Source organism: Petromyzon marinus, unplaced genomic scaffold (assembly GCF_048934315.1).
Source record: "Petromyzon marinus isolate PM22_M1 ecotype Great Lakes invasive population unplaced genomic scaffold, UKy_Petmar_22M1.pri1.0 PM_G_Scaffold_4, whole genome shotgun sequence".
NCBI lineage: Eukaryota > Metazoa > Chordata > Hyperoartia > Petromyzontiformes > Petromyzontidae > Petromyzon > Petromyzon marinus.
Genome location: NW_027422983.1, coordinates 1005145 through 1029338, shown reverse-complemented (window position 1 = coordinate 1029338; position 24194 = coordinate 1005145). Strand labels below are relative to the sequence as shown.

Genomic DNA, 24194 nt, shown 5'->3' with positions numbered 1-24194 from the left:
TCATCAATGCGGTCGTTTTGTTCTTTGCGTTTCCCACAATGCAGTGCACGAGATTTCGACGTCGGGGCCTTCCAGCGGAGGCGGCACCGCAAGTCCTCCGCGGAGCCGCGTGGCGACGGTGCCGCCCATCCCTGCGCAACTGCCGCAGGTGACGGTGGTGGTGACGGTGGTGGTAGCAGCAAGAGTGTTGGCAGTAGTGGTGGTGGTGGTGGTGGTGATAGTGGTGGGGAGCGGTGGTGCGGCGGTTAGCGCTACGCCGCGCTATGAACCCGGCGACCCCGAGTTCGATTCCCGCTCACGGCCAACACCGGTGACGATTATCTGAACCGGTCCTGGGACTCCTCTCCTAGGTCGACTCAGCCTCAAATAATTAGCTGGTACGGTGCGTAAAAACATCACCGCAGGCGGTCGGGCATGGTGCTGGCCACCCATCCCCTTGCGTGCCGTGCCGGCCTTCATAGCTGCTCGCGAACAGCACTTGCCCCTACAGTCTGTTAAAGGTTATACGGGGGGGGTGGGGGATCTTTATATTTGTTGGCAGTGGTAGTGGCGACTGTGGTGGTGGCGTTGTTGTTGCTGATGGTAGTGGTGGTGAGCGGTGGCGGTTGGCGCACCGCACCTCCGATTAGCACGGTTGGCTCTGCACGGTTGGCGAAAGAGGTTCAACACTTGCAACGCTGCGCTCCACTCTTTAACGCCACCGCAGGACACGACCGACGTGAAACCGGGAGACGCGGCGCCCGCTGACGGCGGCGAGGGCGGCACCCGCGACCCCGCATTCTGTCCCCCCACGCTCGCCCACGCCGTCCAGTGGCCCCAGCTGCCGCCGGGCAAGACGGCGGAGAGGCCCTGTCCTGCGGGTGCCGTCGGTGAGTCCGCCCGCCCTCCGCCTCCGCCCGTCTCCCTCTGTCTCCCTCTGTCTCCGAGTCTCTATCTGCGTCTCTGTCTCTCACGTCTCCCTCTGTCTCCCTCTGTCTCCGGGTCTCTAGCTGCGTTTCTGTCTCTCACGTCTCCCTCTGTCTCCCCCTGTCTCCGAGTCTCTATCTGCGTCTCTGTCTCTCACGTCTCCCTCTGTCTCCCTCTGTCTCCGAGTCTCTATCTGTGTCTCTGTCTCTCACGTCTCCCTCTGTCTCCCCCTGTCTCCTGGTCTCTATCTGCGTCTCTGTCTCTCACGTCTCCCTCTGTCTCCCTCTATCTCCGAGTCTCTAGCTGTGTTTCTGTCTCTCACGTCTCCCTCTGTCTCCCCCTGTCTCCTGGTCTCTAGCTGCGTCTCTGTCTCTCACGTCTCCCTCTGTCTCCCCGTGTCTCCGAGTCTCTAGCAGCGTCTCTGTCTCTCACGTCTGCCTCTGTCTCCCCGTGTCTCCGAGTCTCTATCTGCGTCTCTGTCTCTCACGTCTCTCTCTGTCTCCCCCTGTCTCCGAGTCTCTAGCTGCGTCTCTGTCTCTCACGTCTCCCTCTGTCTCCCCCTGTCTCCGAGTCTCTAGCTGTGTCTCTGTCTCTCACGTCTCCCTCTGTCTCCCCGTGTCTCCGAGTCTCTATCTGCGTCTCTGTCTCTCACGTCTCCCTCTGTCTCCCCCTGTCTCCGGGTCTCTAGCTGCGTCTCTGTCTCTCACGTCTCCCTCTGTCTCCCCCTGTCTCCGGGTCTCTAGCTGTGTCTCTGTCTCTCACGTCTCCCTCTGTCTCCCTCTGTCTCCGAGTCTCTAGCTGTGTCTCTGTCTCTCACGTCTCCCTCTGTCTCTCTCTGTCTCCGAGTCTCTAGCTGTGTCTCTGTCTCTCACGTCTGCCTCTGTCTCCCCGTGTCTCCGAGTCTCTATCTGCGTCTCTGTCTGTCACGTCTCCCTCTGTCTCCCCCTGTCCCCGAGTCTCTAGCTGCGTCTCTGTCTCTCACGTCTCCCTCTGTCTCCCCCTGTCTCCGAGTCTCTAGCTGCGTCTCTGTCTCTCACGTCTCCCTCTGTCGCCCCCTGTCTCCGACTCTCTAGCTGCGTCTCTATCTCTCACCTCTCTCTCTGTCGCCCCCTTTCTCCGACTCTCTAACTGCGTCTCTGTCTCTCACGTCTCCCTCTGTCTCCCCCTGTCTCCGAGTCTCTATCTGTGTCTCTGTCTCTCACGTCTCCCTCTGTCTCCCCCTGTCTCCGAGTCTCTATCTGCGTCTCTGTCTCTCACATCTCCCTCTGTCTCCCCCTGTCTCCGAGTCTCTATCTGCGTCTCTGTCTCTCACGTCTCCCTCTATCTCCGTGTCTCTGTCTCCCAAATCTTCCTCTGTATCAGTGTCTCTATCTGCGTGTCTGTTTCACATCTTCCTATCTCCATCTTTCTTTCTATTTATCTGTGTGTGTGTGTCTGTGTGTGTATCTGTGTGTGTGTCTGTGTGTGTATCTGTGTGTGTGTGTGTGTCACTGTGTGTGCGTCTGCGTGTGTATCTGTGTGTGTGTTTGTGTGTGTGTCTGTGTGTGTCTGTGTGTGTGACTCTGTGTGCGTCTGTGTGTGTGTCTGTGTGTGTGTCTGTGTGTGTCTGAGTGTGTGTCTGTGTGTGTGTCTGTGTGTGTGTCTGTGTGTGTGACTGTGTGTGTGTCTGTGTGTGTGTGTCTGTGTGTGTGTCTGTTTGTGTGTCTGTGTGTGTGTGTCTGTTTGTGTGTCTGTGTGTGTGTGTCTGTGTGTGTGTGTCTGTGTGTGTGTCTGTGTGTGTGTCTGTGTGTGTGTCTGTGTGTGTCTGTGTCTGTCTGTGTGTGTGTCTGTGTGTGTCTGAGTGTGTGTCTGTGTGTGTGTCTGTGTGTGTAACTGTGTGTGTGTCTGTGTGTCTGTGTGTGTGTCTGTTTGTGTGTCTGTGTGTGTGTGTCTGTTTGTGTGTCTGTATGTGTGTGTCTGTGTGTGTCTGTGTGTGTCTGTGTCTGTCTGTGTGTGTGTCTGTGTGTGTGTCTGTGTGTGTGTCTGTGTGTGTGTCTGTGTGTGTCGCTCTCTCTGCCCCCCGTCCCCTCGCTCTCCGTTTTTGCGTCTCATGCTTTTATTTCTGTAGAACTCTCTCTGTCTATCTCTCTCTACCTATCTATTTTCTCTGTCACCCTATCTCTGTATCTTTATCTCTTTGTGCCTCTCTCTCTCTATCTCTCTCTACCTATCTGTTTTTCTCTGTCACCCTATCTCTGTATCTTTATCTCTTTGTGCTTCTCTGTCTATCTCTCTCCGGTTGTCTATCTCCTGCTTATCTCAGTCTCTCTTTCTCTCTGTATCCACCACCCCCTACCCATCTCCCTTTGTCTCGCTGTCTCAGTCTGTGTCTGTGCCTCCCTCCGTGCGGGGTGGGGAGCGGCGGTGCAGCGGTCAGCGCTACGCTGCGCTACGAACCCGGCGACCCGAATTTGATTCCCGCTCACGGCCACCAACAGCCAGTGACCATCATCTGAACTCGTCCCGGGCCTCCGCTTGGTCGACTCGGCCTCAAATTAGTACCTGCAGCGATTAGTAAAAAAACATCTCCACTGGGGAGACAAAGGCGGCCGGGCGTGGTGCTTGCCACCCACCCCTCTCGTGTGCCTTGACGGCCTTCATTCGTTGCTTCTCGCTAACAGCCACTTGGTGCAACGGTCTGTTAAGGTTACACGCGGGGGTCCTTTTGTCTTTGTGGAGTGTGGGAGGTGGTGAGACGTGGCTAGATGGGATGTGGGGCTCAAGCACCGCTCAGCAATGTTGCCTTGAGGATATCACGTGGGAAAACCACATCCAATCACACACATTCTCACCAATAGTGGAGTTTTTTTGGGGGGTTAGATCGTGTAAATGTATCAGTGTGTGTCCTTAAACCCGCCACCACCCGACGCAACCAACTAGTAAGGGTTGTCACGTCACTTGCCAATTCGTCACTAGTACAGCACTAGTGTGTAGTGTATAGTGTAGTGTATAGTGTCGTGTATAGTGTCGTGTATAGTAGTGTATAGTGTAGTGTATAGTGTAGTATATAGTAGTGTGTAGTGTAGTGTATAGTAGTGTAGTGTATAGTAGTGTAGTGTATAGGCTCCAGAGGATTATTTGTGTGTGTGTGTGTACTAGGGAGACAATGGTCTATGTAGGCTACAGAGGGATCTGTGTGTGTGTGTGTACTGGGGAGACAATGGTCTATGTAGGCTACAGAGGGATCTGTGTGTGTGTACTAGGGAGACAATGGTCTATGTAGGCTACAGGGGGATCTGTGTGTGTGTGTGTACTAGGGAGACAATGGTCTATGTAGGCTACAGAGGGATCTGTGTGTGTGTGTACTGGAGAGACAATGGTCTATGTAGGCTACAGAGGGATCTGTGTGTGTGTACTAGGGAGACAATGGTCTATGTAGGCTACAGAGGGATCTGTGTGTGTGTGTGTGTACTAGGGAGACAATGGTCTATGTAGGCTACAGAGGGATCTGTGTGTGTGTGTACTAGGGAGACAATGGTCTATGTAGGCTACAGAGGGATCTTTGTGTGTGTGTGTACTGGGGAGACAATGGTCTATGTAGGCTACAGAGGGATCTGTGTGTGTGTGTGTACTAGGGAGACAATGGTCTATGTAGGCTACAGAGGGATCTGTGTGTGTGTGTGTACTAGGGAGACAATGGTCTATGTAGGCTACAGAGGGATCTGTGTGTGTGTGTACTGGGGAGACAATGGTCTATGTAGGCTACAGAGGGATCTGTGTGTGTGTCTGTGTGTGAACGCGTGCGTGTGTGGGTGTTTGTGCACACGCTGTGTGTGCGCGTGGATCAATCACGTGAGGTGGGGAGCGGCGACTCCACTGTTGGCGCACTGCGCTTCGAACCCGGCGATCTGAATTGGATTTTCCAGCCGCAGCATCGGTGGCGATTGATATCTGACCAGAGTCTTGGGCATCCCTTAGGTGAACTCAGACTAAATCGATGAATTACCTATATGTGCAAATGTGTACGATTGTGTATTGTGCGTGTAAATGTGTGTGCCTTCTTGTATATTTAAATGTGCGTGATTGGATATTGATTATGTGTGAGAGTGTGTATGTGTGATTGCATATTGATTATGTGTGAGAGTGTGTGTATGTGTGATTGCATATTGATTATGTGTGAGAGTGTGTGTATGTGTGATTGTATGTTGATTACGTGTGAGAGTGTGTGTATGTGTGATCGTATATTCGTATGTGTTGGTGGGCTATGAACCCATTGAACTGAGTTTGATTCCCGCTCGTGGCCAACATTGGTTCCGAACATACGAACCTACCCTGGGCTCCCCCGTGGTCTAGACGTTAACCACCTCGCCCGGTGGTCGTGGGTTCGATCCCAATGCTGACGCATTGCGGATTTAAGTTTGCATGTTTCGCTCCCCGTGGTCCCGTGGATTTTTCCCCGGGTCCTCCGGTTTTCCCCTCCACATTTGAGAATCGCCACGCATCGTTTGGGGCGTTTGGCCGCCGCTACAAATTCCCGCGCGGTGATCCACTTTCGCCAGAGCCGTCATTCGTTTGCCAGGTGACTCCTGAAACAAAGGGGCTGTACAGCTCAGTGGGCCTTACCCGGTGAACTGCTGCAGACGTTGTTGGCGGTAACGCGGCGCGCTTTGTAAACAGCAGCACCGGAGATGCAAAGGCGACCGGCCGCCCGCCCTATCGTGTGCCGTGCCGTCTCTCAGAGGCGTTCGCTAATGGCACTCGGCCCAGCGGCGTCTGTCAAGGGCCGCACGGGGGAACTTTGTCTCTGTGCGCGTGCACGCTTCAGGCACGGCTCTCTACACCTGCGATGCCGTCGCTGGAGCCTGGTCTGCCCGAGGGCCCGATTTGAGCAACTGCACTTCCGCCTGGGTGAACAGAATCGCGCAATGGGTGAGCCGTCAACTCCCTGCTGCCTCCTTCACTGGCCTGCCTCTCCTCCCTGCCTCACCTCCCTCCCTCCCTGCCTCTCCCTTCCCCCCATGTGAGACACCAATCGAGTCGTCATCATCGTCGTCACGGCCGTCGCAATGCCCGCAACGCCCCCCCCCACCCACCATCTCGTCTCCTCCGCTCCGTCTGTTCGGCGGTCTTCACCCCCCGCCTCGTCCGTCGCCTTCGGCTGCCGCCGTTCCGTCACGCCCGGCTGTCGCTCATCCGCCGGGCGTCGTTCCGTCACGGGGATGGCGTCCGTCAGCGAGCCCGTTCGTCCACTCCAAATCGAAATCGGACGCCTTCCGTGAATGATGAGAAAGTGAATCAAAAGAGAAGAAAAACTGTCTGAGCCGGCTAAACTATAGGGGATAGTAAACCTGATACAGCCACCGCGTTCAGCTTCACTCTGAGCTGGTGGTCTAGACAAGGCTGAGAACACCGTGACGTGCACCCGGGTGCACGTCACGGTGTTCCGTCAATCACGCTCCATGTTCCGTCAATCACGCTCCGTGCCGTGTTGTGCAGCAATGCACTGCACACCACAGGGCTCCGCTCCATGTTCCGTCAATCACGCTCCGTGCCGTGTTGTTGAGCAATGCACTGCACAACACAGGGATCCGCTCCATGTTCCGTCAAGCACGCTCCGTGCCGTGTCGTGCAGCGCACCTTGCACGCGCATCATAGAGACTCGTTACGTGCGGTCAGAGACTCCGGAGGGAGCGATGGTTGACAACCGGGACCGGTCAAACGGAAACCGGGCAGCTGGCAAACAAAGCCCGATTGCTCGTCGGCAGCAGCAGCAGCAGCAGCTGTTGTTGTTGTGTTGTTGTTGTGTGCGAGTCTGGAAATCGCGCGGTGTCTTTATATGATGCCACCTTCCCCCCTTACCCGCTCCCCCTCCTTTATGCCCCCCTCCCCCCCCAATCTCTTCACTCTCAGCTGCTCTGTGATGACGACGACGTTCCCCTGCTCTGTGATGACGACGTTCCCCTGCTCTGTGATGACGACGTTCCCCTGCTCTGTGATGACGACGTTCCCCTACTCTGTGATGACGACGTTCCCCTGCTCGGTGATGACGATGTTCCCCTGCTCTGTGATGATGACGTTCCCCTGCTCTGTGATGACGACGTTCCCCTGCTCTGTGATGACGACGTTCCCCTGCTCTGTGATGATGACGTTCCCCTGCTCTGTGATGACGACGTTCCCCTGCTCTGTGATGACGACGTTCCCCTGCTCTGTGATGACGACGTTCCACTGCTCTGTGATGACGACGTTCCCCTGCTGTGATGACGACGTTCCCCTGCTCTGTGATGACGACGTTCCCCTGCTCTGTGATGACGACGTTCCCCTGCTCTGTGATGATGACGACGTTCCCCTGCTCTGTGATGACGACGTTCCCCTGCTCCGTGATGACGACGTTCCCCTGCTCTGTGATGATGACGTTCCCCTGCTCTGTGATGACGACGTTCCCCTGCTCTGTGATGATGACGAAGTTCCCCTGCTCTGTGATGATGACGACGTTCCCCTGCTCTGTGATGACGACGTTCCCCTGCTCTGTGATGACGACGACGTTCCCCTGCTCTGTGATGACGACGTTCCCCTGCTCTGTGATGATGACGACGTTCCCCTGCTCTGTGATGACGACGTTCCCCTGCTCTGTGATGACGATGTTCCCCTGCTCTGTGATGACGACGTTCCCCTGCTCTGTGATGACGACGTTCCCCTGCTCCGTGATGACGACGTTCCCCTGCTCTGTGATGACGACGTTCCCCTGCTCTGTGATGACGACGTTCCCCTGCTTTGTGATGATGACGACGTTCCACTGCTCTGTGATGACGACGTTCCCCTGCTGTGATGACGACGTTCCCCTGCTCTGTGATGACGACGTTCCCCTGCTCTGTGATGACGACGTTCCCCTGCTCTGTGATGATGACGACGTTCCCCTGCTCTGTGATGACGACGTTCCCCTGCTCTGTGATGACGACGTTCCCCTGCTCCGTGATGACGACGTTCCCCTGCTCTGTGATGATGACGTTCCCCTGCTCTGTGATGACGACGTTCCCCTGCTCTGTGATGACGACGTTCCCCTGCTCTGTGATGACGACGTTCCCCTGCTCCGTGATGACGACGTTCCCCTGCTCCGTGATGACGACGTTCCCCTGCTCTGTGATGACGACGTTCCCCTGCTCTGTGATGATGACGTTCCCCTGCTCTGTGATGACGACGTTCCCCTGCTCTGTGATGACGACGACGTTCCCCTGCTCTGTGATGACGACGTTCCCCTGCTCTGTGATGACGATGTTCCCCTGCTCTGTGATGACGACGTTCCCCTGCTCTGTGATGATGACGTTCCCCTGCTCTGTGATGACGACGTTCCCCTGCTCTGTGATGACGACGTTCCCCTGCTCTGTGATGATGACGTTCCCCTGCTCTGTGATGACGACGTTCCCCTGCTCTGTGATGACGACGTTCCCCTGCTCTGTGATGACGACGTTCCCCTGCTCTGTGATGACGACGTTCCCCTGCTCTGTGATGATGACGTTCCCCTGCTCTGTGATGATGACGATGTTCCCCTGCTCTGTGATGATGACGTTCCCCTGCTCTGTGATGATGACGTTCCCCTGCTCTGTGATGACGACGTTCCCCTGCTCTGTGATGACGACGTTCCCCTGCTCTGTGATGATGACGACGTTCCCCTGCTCTGTGATGACGACGTTCCCCTGCTCCGTGATGACGACGTTCCCCTGCTCTGTGATGACGACGTTCCCCTGCTCTGTGATGACGACGTTCCCCTGCTTTGTGATGACGACGTTCCCCTGCTCTGTGATGACGGCGACGTTCCCCTGCTCTGTGATGACGACGTTCCCCTGCTCTGTGATGACGATGTTCCCCTGCTCTGTGATGACGACGTTCCCCTGCTCTGTGATGATGACGTTCCCCTGCTCTGTGATGACGACGTTCCCCTGCTCTGTGATGACGACGTTCCCCTGCTCTGTGATGATGACGTTCCCCTGCTCTGTGATGACGACGTTCCCCTGCTCTGTGATGACGACGTTCCCCTGCTCTGTGATGACGACGTTCCCCTGCTCTGTGATGACGACGTTCCCCTGCTCTGTGATGACGACGTTCCCCTGCTCTGTGATGATGACGATGTTCCCCTGCTCTGTGATGATGACGTTCCCCTGCTCTGTGATGATGACGTTCCCCTGCTCTGTGATGACGACGTTCCCCTGCTCTGTGATGACGACGTTCCCCTGCTCTGTGATGATGACGACGTTCCCCTGCTCTGTGATGATGACGTTCCCCTGCTCCGTGATGACGACGTTCCCCTGCTCTGTGATGACGACGTTCCCCTGCTCTGTGATGACGACGTTCCCCTGCTCTGTGATGACGACGTTCCCCTGCTCTGTGATGATGACGTTCCCCTGCTCTGTGATGACGATGTTCCCCTGCTCTGTGATGACGACGTTCCCCTGCTCTGTGATGACGAAGTTCCCCTGCTCTGTAATGATGACGACGTTCCCCTGCTCTGTGATGATGACGTTCCCCTGCTCTGTGATGATGACGACGTTCCCCTGCTCTGTGATGATGACGACGTTCCCCTGCTCTGTGATGACGACGTTCCCCTGCTCTGTGATGACGAAGTTCCCCTGCTCTGTGATGATGACGACGTTCCCCTGCTCTGTGATGATGACGTTCCCCTGCTCTGTGATGATGACGACGTTCCCCTGCTCTGTGATGATGACGACATTCCCCTGCTCTGTGATGACGACGTTCCCCTGCTCTGTGATGATGACGACGTTCCCCTGCTCTGTGATGATGACGACGTTCCCCTGCTCTGTGATGATGACGACGTTCCCCTGCTCTGTGATGAAGACGTTCCCCTGCTCTGTGATGACGGGGTGGGTGGGGGGCGGTGGGGGGGCACGGGGGGAGGGGGGTTGTGAGCTTGGGGGTCGTTGTTGAATGACGAGTTGGGTGCCGTCCTCCTCCTCCCCGTACACCACCCCCCCGCCCCCAGACGTTGGACCACTTGAGCCCCAGCTGCTCCTTCTGGAGCTACTCGTCCCACACCACGAGGGGCAACTGGTCGAGCCACGGCTGCGAGCCGCTGCCCAGCAACAGCAGCAGCGCGCACGCCGCCTGCTCCTGCGGCCACCTCAACAATTTGGCGGTGCTCGTGGCGAGGGGCCACGTCGAGGTGCCCAGAGATTCGGGAGGGGGGGGGTGATGGTGGTGCCCCTCGGCCCGCTGGTGGTGGCGGTGGTGATGGTGGTGGTAAAGTTTAGATGTAGTGGTGAGGGTGGTGAGGGTGGTGATTGGAGGTGATGGTGGTGTTGTTGGTGGTAAAGAGGTGGTGATGAGGGTGGTGATTGGAGGTAATGGTGGTGATGGTGGTGGTAAAGAGGTGGTGATGAGGGTGGTGAGGGTGGTGATTGGAGGTGATGAGGGTGATGGTGGTGGTAAAGAGGTGGTGATGAGGGTGGTGATTGGAGGTGATGATGGTGATGGTGGTGGTAAAGTGGTAGTAAAGAGGTGGTGATGAGGGTGGTGAGGGTGGTGATTGGAGGTGATGGTGGTGGTAAAGAGGTGGTGATGAGGGTTTTGAGGGTAGTGATTGGAGGTGATGGTGGTGATGTTGGTGGTAAAGAAGTGGTGATGAGTGTGGTGAGGGTGGTGATTGGAGGTGATGATGGTGATGGTGGTCAAGTTTAGATGTGGTGGTGAGGGTGGTGAGGGTGGTGATTGCAGGTGATGGTGGTGATGTTGGTGGTGGTCAAGTTTGGATGAGGAGGTGGTGGTAGTTGACTTGATAGTGGTAATGTTTATGTTGTGGGGGAGCGGTGGCCTGGCGGTTAGGGCGCTGCGCTACGAACCCAGCGACCCGAGTTCAATTCCCACTCATGACCACCAACTAATTATCTCAATCGACTCGGCCTCAAATCAGTAACTATTGCGGTGTGTAAACATCGCCACTTGGGAGAGAAAGGCGGCCGGGCGTGGTGCTGGCCACCCACCCCCTCGTGTGCCGTTCCGGCCTTCATAGCTGCTAGTCGCTAACAGCACTTGCCCCTGCAGTCTGTTAAGGGCTATATTTGAAATCTCAATTGACAACTAATTTCTTTAAGCACTTTTTTCCGTTTAGTTTCCTTCCCCCGCACCCCCCACGAGCACGGCCGGCTACGGTACTTGGCCAAAGAAGTTCCCGATGCATGCGTACGGCTGCCCACGGCACCCTCACGCCCCTCCGTGTGTCCCGTGCCCGCGTCTTGCCCGTGCGTGCCAGTACGGGCACCGCGCCCACGAGCTGCTGCTGCTGGTGATCACGTGGGTGGGCGTGCTGGTGTCCCTCGTGTGCCTCGCCGTGGCCACGTTCACCTTCTGCTTCTTCCGCGGCCTCCAGAGTGACCGCAACACCATTCACAAAAACTTATGCCTCAACCTGCTGCTCGCCCAGCTGCTGTTCCTTGTGGGCATCGACAAGACTCAGTACACGGTGCGCCCGCCCGCCCGCTCACGTTTAGTCACTTGCTTACCACTTTCTCTATTTTGCACTCGCTCCTGAAACAAATTGTTTAACAGCTCGGGGGGGGGGGGGGGGCTTTGCCTGGGAAAATAAAAAAAATAGTTGATTTTTGTTCATGATTTGTTTACCTTTCCTCTACTTTGCACTCCTACCGCGTTGTTTTGCTTTAAGTAAACTCGCTGACACCTGTGACCCCCCCTAACCGGTGGACGTCTGTCAGAAAAGAGCTTCTTGGCTCATCGGATTCCTCCCTCCACGTCCAAATAAAGATTCAGATTCCGTGTAACGCCACCGCCGCCCGCCCGCCCGCCTGCCCCCCGCCACCGCGCCGGCTCCGCAGGTGGCGTGCCCCGTGCTGGCGGCGCTGCTGCACCTGCTCTTCCTGGCGGCGTTTGCGTGGATGTTCCTGGAGGGCGTGCAGCTCTACCTCATGCTGGTGGAGGTGTTCGAGGGGCGCCGCTCTCGCCGCAAGTACTTCTACCTCCTGGGCTACGGCCTGCCGCTCGCCGTCGTCGGGGTCTGCCTCGCCGTCGACCGCACGGGCTACGGCACCGAGCGAGCGTAAGCCCCCTGTCGTCCCTCTTCGCCGCCGGGCCGGCCGGCGCGCCGGGCTTACTAACCGGAGCGCGGTGTCGCCGGTTCACGCCTGGTGTTGCCACCTGGCGCCCGGGCTTACTAACTGGTGCCCGGCCTTGCCGGCTGGCGCCCGGTCTCACCAGGTGTCCTCGCATACAACAAATGACACAAATGTCCCCCAATGTTACCAGATGGGGGCTCAAGTGCAACTGAACGGTGGCAAATGTTACCAGATGCCGGCGAATAAAACCGGATGCATGGACGCGCTATCCCGGCCTGTCAGGCTAACCAGGCGATCGTTTGTCCTCTGTTTCGCCTGCAGCTGTTGGCTCCGGACCGACAATCATTTCATCTGGAGTTTCCTTGCGCCCGTGGCCACCATCATCCTCGTGAGTTCCGTGCGTGCGCGTCGTGCCGGGGGGCGGGAGGTGGGCGGGCGGGCGGGTCGCCGTGTCTGCTGCTCGACGTGCGCATAGCGTGACGGGTCCCGCGATGAATCTGATGCGATTCCCACGTTCGTATTGAGCGTGAATTCCCGAAATCGTCTCGTGCCAAAATCCCATCTCGTGCCCAAATTGCAGGCGGGCACCTCCGATTGCCGCACTAACGCCAGTACTTACGTACGTGCGTTGAACTTCTTTCCCACCGTACGTAGCCAACCGTGCTAGTCGGAGGCGCTAGCTCGCCTGCAACAGTCCAGCGCACGTGCGCGCGTGCTCTGCTTCGTGCGCGTGTCTGTTTCCCGTCCCATTTGTCCCCATGTTGATGCCTCCCTGCCGGTTCTAAAATTGTGACGTGAGCGTATCATTGGGGGACGAGTTGCAGACGTGCCAGCAGCTTTCGTACCTTTGGGGGTGTTTCGAGGATGCAACGTCGCTCCGTGCGGGTAGGGAACCAGAGAACCCGGAGAAAAAGCCGCCTTGTATACGACGAGGGGATGATGCTGCAACAACAACAACAAAACTCAACGCCACACAGGTGGATTCAATCCACTTGCACTCTACATCTGCAGAACGTGAAAACTACTGCAAATTTTCTTGCCGTGGTTTCCACACCTGACGATGATTGCTTCTGTTGCGGTCGAAACGTCGTGAGAATTTTATTGTTTTATATTTTTACTATTTTATTGTTACCCTTCTGCGTGACTGTTCATGATTATTAATGAGGGGGGCTGGTCGACGTGGAGTGACGTCACGAGCGTTACGGGCAGACATGATTATTGTAGGTAGAGGCATCCACTGCTATTTACATCACTCAATTCACCCCCCTCTGATATTCGCACCTGATAGGCTCAGTGACGACATCACCTCTACGCCTCCATTTAAGACCAAAACAGCAGGAGGAATCCTCCGCAATTCTGGCTATCGCCTGACGATGGTGGCTGTTGTTGTTGTAATTACTGGCGAAACGTCACGCTGCTCGAATTGTAAATGTTGCTGTGGGTTTACTCTCGAACACACCCGGTGCGCTGAACTAGCGACGAATTGTCAGGTTCTGTTTACGCGACAAAGCTTGCTGATTGTCCGTGGTCGGGTGGGGGTGGTGACGGGCTTAACGACACGTAATCTAACCCAACAAAAAACAACGTCTTATGGACTTTTGACTCGTATGCGCGGTGCGTGTGCGGTGTCACAGGTGAACTTCGTGTTCCTGCTGATGACTCTGTACAAGATGGTGCAGCATTCGGCGCCACTCAAGCCCGAGAGCATTAAGTGAGTGAGGTGGCCGGGTGTGGGGGGGGGGGGGTTGGGGTTAGGGGGGAGAGGGGCGAGGTAGGGGTTCATCACTTAAAGCGACCGCATTTTCCGTGAGGTTCAGCCGGGACACACGGTGGGTGAAGCTGGCTGTTCCCGCGCCAGCCCACTCTTCACATTAGGGCCCTCCCTTGCCTTTTCATTTGACCAACTGGGCCCCAGCCACCCGTGATTGCACCTGGAGTGTTCCGGTGTCGCGAGCGAATGTTGGTGGTTCTCAGCCGCGGTCGCCAATGACCCCTGCGCAAAAATGGAACCGTCGTTTAAAATTCGGGTTTCGCTTTTAACGAGCTCCGTCCAGCTCTCGGGGGACCATCGGTTCGCTTTGACCCACCGTGTAACGATCGCCCTTTGCAAGGGATTTATAATCACGCGCCTGCTTGCATTAGTTTAAACCTTTCCCGTTCCGGTGACGTACGTAGGTGTAACGTCATCCGGTTTTTCTTCCGATTCCGTTCCCATGACCTAGGTGTGTGTCGTCAAAACGAAACCGGAAGAAAAACTAAAATAAAATAACTTTATCGAGACCGTTGCTCCCACAAGGCCATTCATCCCTTTGTCCTTCCAATCAGTCTGACTCGTCATCCAACCCGTCTCGTGTAGCAAATGAGCTTTCCTGCACAGCGACAGAACTCCACGCAGTGGCGATGTCGGAGTGGGCCCTCGGTGCCCACAGATGATGCCCTCTCAAAAGTGCTCGCGTTCGGTGACACCGACTGACAGCGCTGGCATTCCCGCTGGCGGTGTGACTCCCGTGTCCGTGGGGCAGACGGTTTAATCGCTCCGTATGCGTTTCGTCTCTCCAGCCATGCATCTGTCCGTTTGTCTGCTCGTTCATCCAGCGATCCGTCCATTTAACGGTCAGTCTGATCCACCTCCCGAAACGTCAATCTGTCTGTCCATCCATCGTGGTGGCTAGGAGATGTTAACTCCCTCGGCTGGTATACAGGAGGTCATGGGTTCGAACCCGACCCTGACATTGCCTGCTGCTGCTGTATATTTGGAGCTTGAATGTTCTACCTCTGTCTCATCATCATCATCATCACGGTGGCTAGGAGATGTTAACTCTCTCGGCTGGTATACAGGAGGTCATGGGTTCGAACCCGACCCTGACACTGCCTGCTGCTGTATATTTGGAGCTTGAATGTTCTCCCCGTGGTTGCGTGAATTTTTTCTCGGGGTCCTACATGTCTTTTCCCTTCACGTTAAGAAGCGTGTGCTTAGAGCGTTTGGCCGCTATAAATGTCCACGTTTTGCTCACGTGACAAACCTTACCAATTGGCTTGTCTTACTCATGGGCACTCATACAGTTAGTTAGTTAGTCCTTCCCCCGCACCTCCGATGAGCACTGTTGGCTACGTACGGCGCGAAAGAAGTTCAACGTTCAGAGCGAAACCTTGGATTGCGAGTAACTTGGTCTGCGAGTGTTTTGCAAGACGAGCAACACATTGTTTAAATATAAATATTCACTTGATGAACGTGCGAGGGTCTTAGCAATACGAGCGGCAGCACGTGTAGACGCTTCGTGCTGCCGAGCGTCACGTGATCACAACTGACGTACGAGTGCTTTGGATTACAAACACGTTTCCGGAACGAATTGTGCTCGCAATCCCAAGGTTTTACTGTACGTCGATACGCACGTAACGTGTCGCGTGGGTCGGTAAGTTCACGACGACGACGATAATAACGACGATGACGACAACGCTACGCGATGGCAAATATTCACCACGGCGCTCGCTTTTTTGCCGGCCGTTGTTATCGTTCCTTTTTGTTCTTCCTTGCCCACAGGTCCTGTGCGCTGGGCGGCGTGGCGCTGCTGTGCCTCCTCGGCCTCACCTGGGCGTTCGGGTTCCTCTTCATCGACAAGGCCACTCTGGTCATGGCCTACCTCTTCATCATCTTCAACTCCTTCCAGGGCACGTTCATCTTCATCTTCCACTGCGCTCTGCAGATGAAGGTGCCCAACCCCCTCTTCGACGTGGAAGTGCGCCCAGAAATCTTGACAACTCGTGAGGCCCACTGAGCACTGTGGCTCTTTTTCAGAATCTTAAACAATTTTAAACTGGAGGCGGAAGCCAAAGAGCCATTAAGCTCTTTCTCGCAGATGTACAGTCAGGGCACGGGGTCAGAGCATGACAACGCAAACTGTAAATATGCGGCGGCAGCAGGCGTCGTCAAGGTCGAGATCGAACTCTCGACCTTCTGTAGACCAGGCGAGGTAGTTAACATCTCATAGCCACCGTGATGATGATGAGAGAGACACAAAAAACTCCAAATATACAGCAGCAGCAGGCATCGTCAGGATCTGGATCAAACCCACGACCTCCTGCGGACCAGGCGAGGTAGTTAACATCTCATAGCCACCGTGATGATGATGAGAGAGAGACGCAGACTCCAAATATACAGCAGCAGCAGCAGCAGAAGCGTCGTCAAGATCTGGATCGAACCCTGACCGTAACCCCCGACTCTAAACGCAAACTTCAACACCGTATAACCCTAACTCTAGGCCTGACTTGAACTCTGACCCCCAACCCCTTGCCCCTTACCCGTGCAAGGTGTGCAAGGAGTACAGAAAGTGCTTGGGGCACGCCGAGTGCTGCCGATCCTGGGGCAACCACTTCTCTTACGACTCGTGGCTCTCCAGCAGCAAACGCTGCTCTTCCAACGCGCAGGTACGCACGCACGCTGCACGCACTACACACCATACACACACTACGCACACTGCAGCAACAACAACAACCGCCGTTCGCCACTAGGTGGCGGTGACGTCACCACAGTGCTTGTGCCAGGCTTTGTGCACCTTGAGGCCACGTGAAGTGTCAAACGCCCGCCGGCAGGAGGTCACGGGGTAGACCCAGGTTCCACAGGTCGACTGACTGAGATGAGTGGCTGATGCACCACCAGCTGTACCCCCCTACTGTGCCATCTTGCTGTGCTTTAGCCGCCCGGCGCTCCGCTCGTTGTTGTGAGCGTCGCTCCTCCCCCCTTCGTTGTTGTTGGAGGGCGACTGCCTCCAACTGCGAATAGCGGTTGTTGTTGTTTTGGCTCTGTTTGTTTTGGTTCATGTGTTGTATGTACAGTGCGTTGAAGTTTTTTCGCACCGTATGTATCCAACCGTACTAATCGGAGGTGCGGGGGAAGGACAACAAACTAACACAACGTGTCCGTTTGTGTGTCAGTTGGATGTCGGTTCGTGTATCAATCTCCCTAACCCTCAATTCCTCGATCCCTCTATGCACACCGGCCTACGAACCCAGTGACCTGAGTTTGATTCCTGGTCTCGGCCAACATCAGTAGCGAGTGACATCTGGGCCTCCTTTTAGCTCGACTCGGCCTCAGGCGAGTATTTGTCGCGGTGTCGTCTAAACATCGCCGCTGGGGAGACGAAGGCGCCGGGCGTGATGCGGGCCACCCCACCCCCATGCCGGCCTTCAAAGGTGCTCGCTAACATGATAAATAGTTCACAATTCGTGGCAACCCACCGTCGTTGTTGTTGTGAAGCCGATTCACTGCTGGCAACTGCCCGACAGCGCCGGTTGCGCGCAGCTACCCGTGGCACGTCTGCTGCCCGTTTTTATTTGGCGTCTTGCGTGGATCGCTCGCCAACGGCGACGAGATCACCGGCGGTGCTGCCGAGGCAGCGATAAATTGGCGACGTTTGTTCACCACGAGAGAGAGGTTTTGTTAAATTGGCTGTCGTTCCGAGTGGAGGGAGGGTGCATGGCGCAACGCGTTACACGTGCGGCGATCCGACCCCCTTGAAAAATCAATCACGGCGGCTTTGCGATGATATTCTGCCCACTGTTTTTTGTCGAAACTTGTTATCAACGGTGTGATTGTTGTTATTATTGTGAGCATTACTATGATGATATACCATGGACTGAGTGGTTCCGGCTTGACGCATCCCACACCGATCCCGTGCGCCTACTCAAGATGGCGCTCGCACATTTTCCCCCTCCCGCCATTGTTGATATTACGTGAAATTGTGATTCTTGTTTAAACCTGTATTTCCTATAAACAAAAAGATAAAATTAAGCGCGCTGTCGTCGTGAATTCCCACGTGCGGTCAAGGGAGCGACGGAGAAAGATCAAGAGCTTTCCTTTGATATTAACTCCGTAATTGTAGATAACGCGTGTACAACGGAGAGTGAGGCACACATTATAAATGTGGATTACATTCCCAACAGCATATGCGAGCGTATTATACAGTGACGTGGCAGCGATTTTGTTGGTTGTTGCAGATGTCCGGGTATATTGCTAAGTCTAACAAAAGGGTCAGAGACAGGGTCAGAGTTCAAGTCAGGGCTAGAGTTTAGGGTTGTGGTGTTATGGTTGGCGTTTAGGGTTAGGGTTCGAGTTGTAGTTGGTTATGGTTAAAGTAACGGTTCGTGTTGGGGTTAGAGTTAGTATCCGACTGGAGTTAGGTTAGGGTTAATGTTAGAAACTAAACTAAATTATTTTAAATTTTGATTTAAAGCTTTCGTGACTGCAGTGATTCATATTCTTGGTTCTTTCGGTAAAGTCACGTTGAAGGGAAACACCAAAATAATAAAATACAAACAGTCATCATCAGGTGACTGATGATGACTGTTTGTGTTACAGTCGAAACGTCGTGAGAATTTTATTGTTTTATATATTTTTTTTATTTTGTTGTTTCCCTTCAACGTGATTTTACTGAAAGAACCAAGAACGTAATTGATTTTATTTTACCAGGTAAGGCCCACTGAGCCGTTTCAGCTCTTTCGCAGAAGAAGCCTGTCCATCACAAACGATGGTTCAACTAAGCTGTTTATCGCCTATCACGTGGACGTTTATAGCGGCAGCCAAATACCCCGTTACTTTTATTTTTTTATCTCCCCCGCAGATCGTCTGGCGACGGGCCCGAGAGACGCCGGCGCCCTGGCGATCGCGCCGCACGACGGCGACAAGTGCCGGCGGCGAGCCGTCGCCCATGGCGGCGGCGGCGGCCACTTCCACCTGAGCGGCCGCGACTTTGCGGCGCCGGGCAGCGACGCCAAGCCGGGGAGGAGGAGGACGACGAGGAGGAGGCGTCGGAGGAGGAAGGGATGCCGAAGCCGAGGGGGTGAAAGCAAGCGAGCCGACGAGGGTCGACGTCGACATCGGCGGCCGTGGCGGCGGCCGTGTTGGCAGCCCGATCCGGATCCCTCTGCGAGGTCGCTCGCCGGCGGAGCGCCCCGGCTCGGGCGCTCCGCCGCCACCACCGCCGCCGTGACGGACCGACGGACGCGCTCGCTGGCGCGGGCTTCCCCTCCGCCCCCGCCTCCGCCCTCGGCGATCGTCGCCAGGGAGGACGTCCGCTCTCCTCCTCCTCCACCTCCTACTTCCCCCTGCTCGCCAGGCGGCCGAGCTCTACGCTAGGCGGAGGGCGGCGGCAGGGGACGCGTAAATGTCTCGCGCTGATGATTCACCGGTGACGTTACGCAAACGACGCATTTACTAATGCAGACGTGTGTGCGTCGTTACGGGACACGTTGTACGTGATTGTACGTGAAGAATATTCAGAACGTTGGGAATAATGTCTTCTATTTGTATATAATCGTTTATGTATATAATGTGCACTACCTCACTGCATTATGTCGTGTGTCCTGCATTGCGCAGTTAATATTGGTAATTGCGTACAAATGCACATTTTGCATTAAGCAAGCAAGGGGTGGTAACTATTGCAAATAATGCGTAATTACGTTTAAAAAATTCACGTTTACAAATTCAATAAAGTACCAAATGACAGTTTGCAAATATTTGATTGATATTGATTGACTTTAAAATTCTTGAATAGACACTCATTGTTTATGGTCTCATCAATATCAGAAATAAGTTTACACTGATTGCATTGTCCAACATATTTCACGCTGATCAGATGATGCACAACTACTACGCCTTGCAATAAATCACGACCGAGGAACGGTCCGTTTGCGGCACTTCGCTACAAACCTCGCGGCCTGAGTTCGAGTCCAGGCCACGGCTAACATCGGTGGCGAGGGATATCTGAACTGGCCCTGGGCTCCCACCTTCACCAACCTGCAATGTCACTCATGGGGAAATGTGAATACAGTGTAATTTTAGTCTGGCAGGCTATCGGCCATTCCGAAACTTTCATCAACCAGCAGTGTGTTTGTTTTTAAGGTCTCGGCCCTTCTGGGGCTGATCAGAAGCGTCACGCTCGCTCAACACGTGCTGCTGGCTTTGTGGTTCGCATTGTCATAATGCGCTCCCTCAAATTAAATGATGAGGCCCTGTCAGCACAAAACAACCAGACGATGTTTTGTCACGATTTATGACCCAGAGTACCCCGCAACAGCACAATAAATGTTTAACCATATCCACCAGAATGGTTGGGCGGTGCATGAGGGTAAATTTTATATTTTTTCAAAATGTTTTGCTAAAAACGTGAAACAATAATTCACTGTGTAACAAAAACAGATTTTTTTGGGTTCCTGGGTGATGTGTTATTTTACAATTGCTTACGCCTCAAAAGTATATAAAATGGCTATTATTATTCCCCACAAACTTTGCTTTTGTGACCAGGACACAAAAGCAAAGTTAATAATCCACTCCCATTAATAACACTGTTTAACAAATTTATTATGTTCTTGTTCCTGGGTAATAAGTATTATTTCCTAGTTGCTTATACCTCAAAAGTACAGAAAATTGCTATTATTCTACACAAACTTTGCTTTTGTGAACAGGACGGTGATATTTTGAAATGTATCTACTTTCAATGGGAAAACGTGGTGTGCATTTGTGTCATTCCTTTACATCAAGTCCTGGTCACAAAAGCAACGTTTGTTGGGCAAAGAGGCCAGCAAAGCACTCAAGTTGGTAGCACAGAGGATGCCATTCTTTATACTGACGCACTGCCTCGGCGACTCATTTAAGACTGAGTCGACCTAGGAGAGGTCCCAATCAGGTTCAGAAACCGAATACCGCCGGTGCCACGGTGGCTAGGAGATGTTGACTACCTCATCTGGTATACAGGAGGTCGTGAGTTAGACCCTGACGCCTGCTGCTGCTGTATATTTGGAGTGTACATGTCTCTCATCATCATCACGGTGGCTAGGAGATGTTGACTACCTCACCTGGTATACAGGAGGTCGTGGGTTAGACCCTGACGCCTGCTGCTGCTGCTGTATATTTGGAGTCTGCGTCTCTCTCTCATCATCATCATCACGGTGGCTAGGAGATGTGAATTACCTCGCCTGGTATACAGGAGGTTGTGGGTTAGACCCTGACGCCTGCTGCTGCTGTATATTTAGAGTCTGCGTGTCTCTCTCTCATCATCATCATGGTGGCTAGGAGATGTTGACTACCTCACCTGGTATACAGGAGGTCGTGAGATAGACCCTGACGCCTGCTGCTGTATATTTGGAGTGTACATGTCTCTCTCTCATCATCACGGTGGCTAGGAGATGTGAATTACCTCGCCTGGTATACAGGAGGTTGTGAGTTAGACCCTGACGCCTGCTGCTGCTGTATTTTTAGAGTGTACATGTCTCTCTTTCATCATCATCATCATCATCACGGTGGCTAGGAGATGTTGACTACCTCACCTGGTATACAGGAGGTCGTGAGTTAGACCCTGACGCCTGCTGCTGCTGTATATTTGGAGTGTACATGTCTCCCTCCCCGTAGTCGCAGTAGATTTTTCTCCAGGTCTTCCGTTTTTTCCCTCCACATTGGAAATCAACGTGCGTTTAGGGTACTGTATTTGGCTGTGATACATTACCTCATTAAAATGCAAATCAACGTATACAATTTTTGACATGCGTTTTTCTGGATTTTCTTGTTGTTATTCTGTCTCTCACCGTTCAAATAAACCTACCATTAAAATGATAGACTGATCATTTCTTTGTCATTGGCTAAACGTACAAAATCAGCAGAGGATCAAATACTTTTGGGTGAAAGAATCAAGGAGTGAAGTTCACGATAACAAGTAACCACGGTAAGTAGCGATAGGAGGGCGATGAGGAGGTTGACCATCGGTAAGCGAGTGCCAGGAGCAACAGTGGAGAATCATGAATCACGATGATTGCTTCACACAAATAAAAACACTCAACACGCGTCACTAACCGCTGTGCGCCCTTCAAAGGAAAATATCTCGCATGAAGTCGAGGATGTCCCTTCTTGACAGCACAGAACGACTGTGACCAGTCACAAGCTAATCACTCAGCTATTTCAATGCTAAATTATCCTGTTTGATTTGTACTAGGTGCCTCTGTGGATGTGTAAGCTTTGACTTTAACATAGCTATTTCTATGACCAGTCTCAAGCTAATCACTCAGTTATTTCAATGATAAATTCTCCTGTTTGATATGTAAACCCCTTTGTCAAGGTGCCTCACTTCTCTAAACCAGCTTAAAAAGACGCTACGAATCTTAACAGCGTTCATTGAAGCTCTGTCGTCCCGACAGGTTTGTTCCTTTCACCTGAAGAAGGCCACTTGTGTTGTGGCCGAAACGTCGTGAGATTTTAATTGTGTTATTTAATTAATTTATTATTTTATTCTCATTCTACGTGGTGACTTTACCGAAAGAACCAAAGAAGATGCTTTACAAGTGCCGCGAGGTAGGAACTAGCTGACCCAGCGCGATGGCCGTGGCCATGGAGTCAAGATTTGTGGGGGGCACCAAATCTTAAGAGGTCTCCCACCCACCAGAAAAAATAAATCTAAATTTGAAAACTAATTTCCTGCCTTAAATATGAAAAAAAATTCACGAACACATGGGACGGACTTGTTATTTGTTTATTACAATAATGTCTAATAGTGGTGTTGTATTATTACATTGTTCTGTTTTTATTTATTTATGACCTTTGCTTGTATCATCGTATGTAATGGCAGAGATTAGGGATTTAAAAAGTACAACCATAACCACAATCACGCGAACTGAAATCTATGCGTTGTTACATGAAGACAAGTCCAGATATTGTGGCCAAGGTTTAGCAAGTTGTCGTTTTTATTTACATGGCATAGCAATTATAATTTTTTGTAAAAAATATTGTTTATAGCAATATATTATAATTAGTACGGCCTTGCCCTGCACACATCATCAGTGGGTTACCGCTCACAGTCCAGGCACGTGGTGTCCTACGGGCGCTGTGGGCACTGATTGGCGCCACAGGTCACGACGTCATCCTCATTAACATAACGAGCGCCGCGTGCGCTTTTGGCGGGAAACTGCAGCGCGAGGGTGGGGAGGGGGAAGGGGCCGTCACGTGACGGTCGGTGGCAGTTGGCGGGAGACGCCGTTGCCAGGGCAACGCCCCCAGTCGGTAGTCGTCATGGAGAACATCGGCGCCTCAGTGAGACTCGTTAGAGATTAACTTAGTAAGAGATTAACTTAGTAAGTTATTAACTTAGAGATTAACTTAGTAAGAGATTAACTTAGTAAGAGATTAACTTAGTAAATATTAACTTAGTAAGATATTAACTTAGTAAGATATTAACTTAGTAAGAGATTAACTTAGTAAGATATTAACTTAGTTAGAGATTAACTTAGTTAGATATTAACTTAGTAAGAGATTAACTTAGTTAGAGATTAACTTAGTTAGATATTAACTTAGTAAGACATTAACTTAGTTAGAGATTAACTTAGTAAGAGATTAACTTAGTAAGAGATTAACTTAGTAAGAGATTAACTTAGTAAGATATTAACTTAGTAAGATATTAACTTAGTAAGAGATTAACTTAGTAAGATATTAACTTAGTTAGATATTAACTTAGTAAGAGATTAACTTAGTAAGATATTAACTTAGTAAGATATTAACTTAGTTAGATATTAACTTAGTAAGAGATTAACTTAGTAAGAGATTAACTTAGTAAGAGATAAACTTAGTAATATATTAACTTAGTAAGAGATTAACTTAGTTATTAACTTAGTAAGATATTAACTTAGTTAGATATTAACTTAGTAAGATATTAACTTAGTAAGATATTAACTTAGTTATATATTAACTTAGTAAGAGATTAACTTAGTAAGATATTAACTTAGTAAGATATTAACTTAGTAAGAGATTAACTTAGTAAGAGATAAACTTAGTAATATATTAACTTAGTAAGAGATTAACTTAGTTATTAACTTAGTAAGATATTAACTTAGTTAGATATTAACTTAGTAAGATATTAACTTAGTAAGATATTAACTTAGTTAGATATTAACTTAGTAAGAGATTAACTTAGTAAGATATTAACTTAGTAAGATATTAACTTAGTAAGAGATTAACTTAGTAAGAGATAAACTTAGTAATATATTAACTTAGTAAGAGATTAACTTAGTAAGATATTAGTAAGATATTAGTAAGATATTAACTTAGTTAGATATTAACTTAGTAAGATATTAACTTAGTAAGATATTAACTTAGTAAGATATTAACTTAGTTAGATATTAACTTAGTAAGATATTAACTTAGTAAGATATTAACTTAGTAAGAGATTAACTTAGTAAGATATTAACTTAGTTAGATAT

General features: G+C 52.0%; 1 protein-coding gene across 1 annotated transcript in view; it reads left to right on the top strand.

The window, feature by feature from the left end:
- Positions 1–21554, top strand: part of LOC142916545 (adhesion G protein-coupled receptor L3-like) — a 50576-nt gene extending 29022 nt beyond the window's left edge. Inside the window, exons 4-14 of the mRNA XM_076061667.1 lie at positions 45–148; positions 707–869; positions 5711–5814; positions 9878–10057; positions 11144–11353; positions 11724–11944; positions 12282–12348; positions 13595–13671; positions 15502–15670; positions 16269–16385; positions 18578–21554. Coding sequence (XP_075917782.1) covers positions 45–148; positions 707–869; positions 5711–5814; positions 9878–10057; positions 11144–11353; positions 11724–11944; positions 12282–12348; positions 13595–13671; positions 15502–15670; positions 16269–16385; positions 18578–18694 — 1529 coding nt within the window. The 3' untranslated portion in view covers positions 18695–21554. The remainder of the gene's footprint in view (positions 1–44; positions 149–706; positions 870–5710; positions 5815–9877; positions 10058–11143; positions 11354–11723; positions 11945–12281; positions 12349–13594; positions 13672–15501; positions 15671–16268; positions 16386–18577) is intronic.
- Positions 21555–24194: the final 2640 nt, after the last annotated feature.